At 33.0% G+C, this 9205-nt stretch overlaps 1 protein-coding gene across 2 annotated transcripts in view; it reads right to left on the bottom strand.

Annotated features, from left to right (window-relative positions):
• The window catches only part of acap3a (ArfGAP with coiled-coil, ankyrin repeat and PH domains 3a), a 72576-nt gene that overhangs the window by 10630 nt on the left and 52741 nt on the right, over nucleotides 1–9205 (bottom strand). For both annotated transcript variants that reach the window (XM_016510838.1, XM_016510839.1), the window contains exons 11-15: nucleotides 5197–5309; nucleotides 4067–4118; nucleotides 3466–3566; nucleotides 3235–3346; nucleotides 2306–2514 (exon numbers count right to left, since the gene is read on the bottom strand). In XM_016510838.1, coding sequence (XP_016366324.1) covers nucleotides 2306–2514; nucleotides 3235–3346; nucleotides 3466–3566; nucleotides 4067–4118; nucleotides 5197–5309 — 587 coding nt within the window. The remainder of the gene's footprint in view (nucleotides 1–2305; nucleotides 2515–3234; nucleotides 3347–3465; nucleotides 3567–4066; nucleotides 4119–5196; nucleotides 5310–9205) is intronic.

Raw genomic sequence — 9205 nt, 5'->3', positions numbered from 1 at the left:
TGTGATGCTACTGTCGTTCGGCACGCTGCATTGAGCAGCCGCGTTCAGTTTTTAATTGTAGTGTCTGTTCTAAATTATTTTTATTTCTATAAAAAATCAAAACGACGGTGGGGGTCGGTGACGCGGTGGGCAAGTGACGTAACCGGTGTTGCGGCTTAACACCGGTATCACCGCCAGCACCGTCTATCGCGGCAAGCCTAATTTGGAACATAACTTATTTAGACATAAGGCTTTCATTTTATACCAATTTTAGAGTAAAACCTGTTATGTAAAATATTTATTATAAATAAAATAATATAAAATTAATATAGTGCATTTTATTTACAGTACATTTAAACTTATATAACTTTTTGATACTTTCAAAAAAATTTATTTTGCAATAATCTGCTGATTTTCTTCTTTGCAAAGAGACCAACCTTAGGTCTGTATTACAAAGTGTTCATAACTTACAACAATTTAAGTTTGGATAGTGCACTTTCATGCCTATTTTAAAAAATGGGGGGTGACAGTTAAGGTTAATAACCTTAAAATTTACAAAGTTAATAACTTTGCAAAAATAAAATTGCATAATGATAATGATTGATGTTGTTTTTATAATTCTTATTAATTTTGCATAACTTCCATTAATATGATGATGGTTATTATTCTTTCTTGTAATCTAATGATTTTCTATTTATTATTGCATTAAAAAAGCTGAAATAAAACAATAATTAAAAAAACATTTTGCATACAGTATCTGTTACTGGACTCAAATACACAAATAAAAAAGCAGTATCAGCCAATCTCTGATTGTAAACTTGAGAAAGGTTTCTGGTCTGAGCTGCTAAAGTTCTCCAAGGGCTTCAAACTCCCACCATTCACTAACAATTCAAGCAAGCTGTTTCCCACTCAAGCTGAGGAAAGCAGCACTGGGACGGCTGACATCACTAGACAACATGCTTCCCTGAGAGGAACAGCGGCAGCCGTAAATGTGCATTCATGTAAATGTGCATTCTGCCCACTAGATCAGCACGTTTCCAGGCAACCAAGTCAGAACGGGCAAAGACTGTGTGATGGTGTGCCACACTGTCTGGAGCAGCAACAGTCTCATGTGAGCTCAGAGTGAGAGGTGTGGCGTCAGGAAGAGCATGAATATTCATAAGATAGTTGAGACACGGCGGACTGCATAAACAGCCAGCACGTCTCATGTTTTGAAACAGAATCTGATATTCAGTAGGTCAAACTCTTAACATATCTCATGAACTCCTTAAAGGGGTCATATTATGGAACATATGATTTTACTTGCTCTTTTAAAATCAAGCAAAGTTCGAGAAAGGGTGGGAAATGGTCATGTTTACTACTGTTTTTGCTGCAAGAAACCACAAAAACTGTCAAATTGTAATTACAATCTACTATTACCTATACTTTTCATTTTTGAATGTATACACAAAGTGTATACGCAACATCATAATTTATGTAAAATTGTTTTGCAGTGGGAACGGATAAATAATAATAATAATTAATAATAATAAACAATTGTCATTGCAAATTTTTTTGCATAAATCGCTAATTATTATTATTATTACTATTACTAATATTATTCAACAATTGTATATTAATCATAATAACAAGATATATTGAATTATTATTATTATTAGATTATTCTATCATTTCCATTACAAAACAATGTTGCATAAATTGCTAATAATTAATATTACTGCTATTATTATTATAATAACAACAACGTATATTTAAATATTATTATTAGAATATTATTATTCTACCATTTCCATTGCACAACAATTTTGCATGATTTGCTAATAATTATAATCATTATAATATAATATTATTAATAATTTAATAATAACAACAGCAACAACAACAATAATAACAACAACATATTAATTAGTATTATTATTGTTATTAGATTATTATAATTCTACCATTTCCATTGTAAAACAATTTTGCATAAATTGGTAATAATTATTATTATTATTACTATTAATATTATTATTCAGCCATTTCCATCTTTTGCAAAAAAAAAAAAAATTTCATATATTGCTAGTAATATTATTATTATTATTATGTTGATGCCTTGATATTTATCACTGTGTTTCTGGAGGAAATTAACTGCAGTCGCTGACCTCCTGACAACTCTATGGTCGCTGGCTTGCCTCTAATGGGAGAATCCGATCTGACCTAATCCAACTAGGAAACCCGACTGAGTGACACAACGTGTTTACAGTGGCTGGTCACGGGACAAACTAAACTCAGATATCAGGTATAATGGATCATGATTATGATCTCTTCCTTATCTCTGCCTTACCTGTGAATGCCGGAGCACTCGATGCAGAGCAGGATGCCCAGATTGATGCTGGCCCAGCGTGGCTCAGCCTGCCCACAGTCACAGCACTGCTGGTTTCCCGGCAGACACAGGATACGCTGCAGAATGCTCTCGCCCCTGCCGCTGCGCTCTCTGGGCTCGTTTGCTGAGTCTATACTGCTGATGGAGGGCGAAGCGGTCCGGTCCAAACGCTGGAGACAGACACAAAAGAGCACAGAGTTATTTGGGGGAAAATATAACAGCTTTAAATGTCAGTAGCAAACATTATAACAGACTTGGGAAGTTTAAATCATTTATGTGAATCAGTTTTTTTGAACTGTGGTTTACAAACAATCGGTTCAAAACACTAATTTACTTGATTCAGTTGTTCATCAAAAAGGTTTACAAAAAAATCCTCGAATTAGTTTTTCAAAACTTCAAACTACAATACATAAGTATAAGTATACACAACATTCAATAATAATAATAATAATTATTATCATTAATATTATCATTATTGTTTAAAAAATTACATTGTAGTCTAATGATTATTTATTATTTTAAGGAATTAGTTCAAAACACTCAATCGACAGTTCATTTGTAAATCATTTTGCAACATTTTATTAGTAAAAAGAAAATAATAAAACAATATATTTAAGGTTTTATTTACTCTATTTTGCTTGCATTTTTAATCTACTTGACAACAGTGAAATTACGTTTGCTCTGGGAAAAAATACACTTTTTTTAAGCCAGTTCTATTGAATATCGTCAAAAGGTTGAAAAATAGGGATACATAATTTTTGAAGCTTTATTACACAGGCTTATTTGAGTATACAGTGACTTTGTTACTGTTTCATTTGTTTGTTGTTTTTAATTGACCAAACCGATGCTCATCCTATGTTATAGTGATTTAGCATGTTGACTGTACAAACCTCAATGTAATAATTGTCTGGACTCTCTCTGTACGCTGAGGCGATGCTGGCTTGAACCGCCTGGATCCAGGCCTGCCGGAGTTTCTCTGACTCTGCCTGTAGCATACAGCTCCTACAATATACATCCATACAACACAATTACTACTAGTTATGCAGCTCCAAAAGTCTTTAAGAGCAAAATGATCATCTAAAGTCTGAGCTTTACTGCACAGAAGCTGGTTAAGGACTCACTTGGTGGGCGACACGACTTCAAAACAGAACCTCCTCTCAATGTCTTCACAAGGTTTGACAGAACAGAGTCTCAAGTCCTCCACAACAACCGTCAGCGAATCCTGTGGAAGATGAAGACGCTTCAGTGAGCCTGTAAATTGGCTGACTTGAAGAAAAGCGCTCTAAATAATCCTATTTCGCTCTGAAATGCATTAAACAGCACTGCGTCACAGTCATTTAAACAGACTACCTGAGCAAGCACTTCGGCAGAAATAAATGGATATTCCCCAACGGATGAAGAGCAGGCAGCACTGTGTGCATGCATTGATTTGTCGGGGAATGAGTTTGTTATCTTCAAAAAGACTGAGTGCTCTGGAGATATGCTGCCTGGCTAAACTACAACTACTGTATCTAACAGCGCAGTGACCTGTGAGGTGAAGATTCACCATCATTGATTGTGAGCTGAAGAATTCTGCTGATACATGTCGTTGACACAAACTCAGTACATTCTCTCTAGGTACTGTATAATGAAGCTGCTCGTTAATATCAAAGACAGATTACTTAAGCTGTCTAAACTGCTGTGACTTATGTGTCCACTTACTAAATGCTGATTTGAACTCACCTTTAGTTTCTTCTGATAAACCAGCTGGCTGTTTTGGATGGAAAACCACCGCCTGAAAAAAAAAACAAAGCAATACAAGGATATAAGAGACAAGGAATTAGTTATTAATTACTTATTTTTATAAATGTAATAACTAATCATTGGCATGCTGGGTTTCAAAAATTGAAATAATACATAATTTTACTATATAATGATACATTTGTATTATAATGATTATCTACTGATATTTTTAATTGGATATCGATATTGGGTATTTAATAGTGCATGGTCATTTCCACAATTTTTACTTTTATTACCTTTACTGTCATCGAACTCAAAGTTAATCTTAAAAAAAATATATATTTTTAATAATTTCATAACACAATTGTTTAATAAATAACTATTTAAATAAATAATATTAATAATAACAATAATAAAAAACAATTTAATAACACTGATATTAGAGTTTATTTAATGGATATCGATATTGGATATTTAATAGTTCATGCTCACTTCCTCAGTTTTTACTTTTATATTAATTTTATTGTCAGTAACTCATTAAAAATTATTCTTTAAAAATATAATTTTAAATAATTCAATAATACAACTGTTTAATAAATAATAATTGAAATAAATAAAAACAATAATAAATTATTTAATAACACCGTTGATTGTAATCAAGTCTCAAAATTATTATGAATTTTTTCATACCACACTTTAATGTTGTGATGCCTAAATTCACTTGTAGAATTTAAATGGACTAATTTTAGTTTTTAATATTTGAATTTGAATTTATTTAGACAGAATAACATAGAATTTGAATATCTATAACACTAAAATAATATCAGTATCAGGCCAGAACGTTTATGCAACATATCAGTGCATCCCTAAATAATTATGATTTTTTTTTGCTTGCATATTGTTGCATCCCTAAAACCCAACCATGACCTAGTTGCATGCCTGATTAAAAGCAAACTAGGAATATTCAGACTCATGATCAAGCGATATGGGATTTACAAAGACAGATTAATTTCAATGAACAAATTAAATTGATTAAAATACATTAAAAACATGATATCTGTGTATATAATTGGTTCCACCCAGTCCTGAATATCTGCTTAGATCCTTGCAGTTAACCAGATTCAATCTACCTGTTCCATGTTTTGAAGGCGTTACTGGCCCTTTTGAACAGATATCCCTCCATCACCAATCCGTTGGGCGCATCCACGTTAAACTCCAACTTTGGGTCGTCATACGCAAAGTCCTGAATGACAAAACAATAGTGGAGTGTTAGAACAAGAAATAAACTTGTGATAAAGTTTTTTATTTAAAGATAAAGTGAATGTCAAATACATTAAATAAGCTCAAACCACCAATGCAACAAAATACATTACATTCTGCCTGTGGTAATGCTTCATTATTAAACAGGAGGGTGTAAGTAGAGCAGATGAACAAATTCATGCACAACACTTTCTCTCTATGCATCTACAACACACACTAGGAGTGACTCATCCAACGCTCTCAGATGTCCCACCAGAGCTTTTTGAAGATGACGCAAGCTGTTGCGTAAGCATGCGAGCATATCCAAGCGATTACCAGCGATGAGCTGCACATATTCACACTCACCACTCACAATAATGGCCTGTTTTCGCAGCACACTCAATGCTCTCAACTCTGTATCTGAGAGGTGAATCATCATAGGAGGTCCTTATGGCAACAACCTCCTCCGTTCGGGTCATTTATATTGATTATCTCTGAGTGGAGGAATGATATGCTGTCAGCTGGGCTAACACTTTAGCCATCACATGTGCTTAATGGTATAACATTATAAACCCAGTGAGACATCGAAAGCACCAGGAGGACGTGATTCCAGGGGAAAGACTTTAATAAAAGTACAGCATTGGATTTGAAAGTTCAATGTAGAAAGAACTGAGATCGAACAGAGCGCAAATTGAAAGGTCTTCTGATAAAAACGTCTCCTCTAGAATTTCACAACAGATCTCAACTGTCTCAAACTGTGCTCAGATTTACCAAAATACCTAAATATGCAATCAAAAGTCAAAGATCTTAATATGAACTCATTAACTTTCAAATACTAAATGACATAATAATAATTAAGATTTGTAATGTTTTTGTCTCTTATGCTCATGAAGGCTGCAATTATTTAATCAAAAATACAGTAAAACAGCAATATTTTGAAATGGTATTGCAATTTAAAATAACTGTAATATTATTACAATTTAAAATAACTGTTTTCTTGTTTAATATATTTTCAAATGTAATTTATTGCTGTGATGCAAAGCTGAATTTTCAGCATCATTACTTTAGTCTTCAGTGTCACATGATCCTTCAGAAATCATTCTAATATGCTGATTTGCTGATCAAGAAACATTTCTTATTATTATCAATGTTGAAGACAGTTGTGCTGCTTAATATTTTTGTGGAAATTGTGATACTCGACCATTCAAAGGTTTGGGGTAAGTAAGAAAGAAAAAAGTCATTTATATATTACAATTTTTATTTCAAATAGATTTTGCTCATTTATCTTTCTATTTATCAAAGAATCCTGAAAAATGCAGCACAAAATTGGTTTCCACAAAAATATTATGCAGCAAAAACTGTTTTCAGCACTGAAAATCATAAGAATCATTACTAATAATTGAACGCCAATAATACCTGATAATAACTGAGCAGCAAATCAGCATATTAGAATGATTTCTGAAGGATCATGTGACACTGAAGACTGGAGTAATGATGCTGAAAATTCAGCAATATTTCAGTTTTACTGTTACCTCTTGGAAAAACATAAATCGTAATTTTTCCAAACTTTGGTAGAGTAGCTGTTATCCACATTCGTTTTCCAGCTCTTTACTCTTATTGTGTGTCAACAATTGCCTCATTTGTGTCTATTTCTAAGGAACTTTAGGAGAAACATTAAAGACAAAGTTGATCCTTGAAAGAAACATGTCCTAAAGAGCAACTTTAGCCCAATACAATCAAAACAGCACTCTAAAAAAATAATTTGTTAAGTTGTAAATAAACATTTTTGGAATGTTTACAAGAAAATATTATTTCAGAGTTTCTACTTAAAAAATGTCCATTTAATCCAATCTGTAACTTGCTGTTTCTTTGTAATTAATAGTGAAATTTAGTATCAATTTCTGAGCAAAAACTGTTGAAAGTAAAGTAAAGCCTACACCAATTTTTTGTCAGCATGTGTTGTAAACTGCACTGACGCCACACTGATTAGAGATAAACAGGGTCATTCAACACGTCTTCATTACTAGATCATTTCACAACCCAAACAAACAGCCCTAAAAAGTTTCAGCCCTCAGCTTCCTATCTGTCTGTGGCAACTTTCAAAGCGTTCTGGCCTCTCTTGAACCCTCTGAAGACCTCAAGATAAAGCTGCTTCAACACTTCAGCAGCAGGTCTGACAGAGAATGAATAATGTGATGATCGGGTGCGGGTCGGGTGCGGTTATCTAAATCAGACAAAAATACAGGTGCGGGCGGTTGGCGGGTGGATAATTTATTTGAAGCTGCGGATTCGGGTGACGTTTTAGCTCATCCGCGCATCACTATTGTGCAACATCATTCGATGCTCCCTGATTAAATAGGCGAGACACTGCAGTTTAATATAATCACGTAAGAAATAAAAGCAAACAACCACCACCCAGAATACAGCAGTAACCGCTTAGCAAACCCCCAGAGCACTTTAGCATTGTGGTGTGGTACATTTGCTTCAGTCTTTTCTTCTGCTTAAACTGGTTGAGACAATAAGGCTATATATATATATATAATATATAACATAAATGTGTAAAAATTTAATAATATAAAAAACATCAATATAATAACTTTCCTAAATAATATTTAATATTATAACAAACTGCAAACAGATTAAGTACACGCAAATAGTTAGAAATGTCCTTAAACTATTTAAAAAATATATAGTCGTATAAAATAAATATATAAAAATATGAAACACATTATATAAAATATAATTCTTCTTTAATAATATAATGTATTATTATAACAAACTGCAATCATTATGTACATGTAAACAGTTAGAAATGTCATGAAGCTATGTATATCTAAAAATATGTTTAATATTCATATTTAAATATTTGAAAATTATTTTCTTTAATTTTCTTTAATAAATCAATTCTTTAATAAATGTTCAGTCCCATCATGCCTGTCACAACAAAACTAAGCTTCATTTGACCTCCAGGGTAAACATTATACTCATTATCATATAAAAGAGCAATTAACCAAAAAAATACGAATGTTCATTTGTTTTTAAAAATGAAATAAAAAAATTATATTTCAATACCTGTCAGCTGTGGCTGAAGAATCTTCTGTGCAGCATCTCACAAAACATTGTAAGACTGCAGAAGACTAGCGGCGCTATTTTAGGATCTGCCGATGACGTGTGAGCTTATAAAAGCCATCATCTGTTTGAACTACAAAGCCTATCAAAGTTTAAAGTATTTCAGTGGGATAAAAACACAGGATCAAATATTAAAACTCAAATTTAGGGCATCTTATTTGTAGTGAAGTGCTATGATGCCATAAGAACTGCAGTTTGACTTGCTGGGCATCAATGGAGACTTCAAGAACGTCATGCTCACTTACTGTACTGTACTTTATCGATACTGTAAAAAATACCATCTCTATCTACTGTAATTACAGAAACACCATATAATTAATAAATCTGTGAAACATCATTAATCTTCACATCACATACTAGGTGACGCTCTGCCTTTTGAGACGGCTGGCTGCGATCCTGCAGATCTTCACTGCAGCACAAGCTGTAACTCACACATAAATATCTTTTGATTTGAATTAACACACAGAGCTGATTTATGTTAATGAGTCAGCAGTGCGTGTGTCAAGACACTATCAACACTAGTAATAGTTTGTTAAGTATGCCATAAAGACAATATGCCTCACTGTGCAGTAGGTGCTACTAGGGCTGGACAATAATTCAATATCAATATGTATCGCGATATAATTTTTTTCAATAACGGTGATATGATTTTTAAACACATTTCCGATATTTCGATATACATTACCAGTTTCCCATACATTGATTTATTTGTGCCCTTTGACTTCGTTGAATAAACATGAGCACTGCACGTTTCAAAATCAAAACACGTCG

The sequence above is a fragment of the Sinocyclocheilus rhinocerous genome, unplaced genomic scaffold (assembly GCF_001515625.1).
Source record: "Sinocyclocheilus rhinocerous isolate Xijiao unplaced genomic scaffold, SAMN03320098_v1.1 scaffold714, whole genome shotgun sequence".
In the NCBI taxonomy this organism is placed as follows: Eukaryota; Metazoa; Chordata; class Actinopteri; order Cypriniformes; family Cyprinidae; genus Sinocyclocheilus; species Sinocyclocheilus rhinocerous.
Note: the sequence above shows the minus strand (reverse complement) of the source record. Positions and strands in the feature narration are given on the sequence as shown.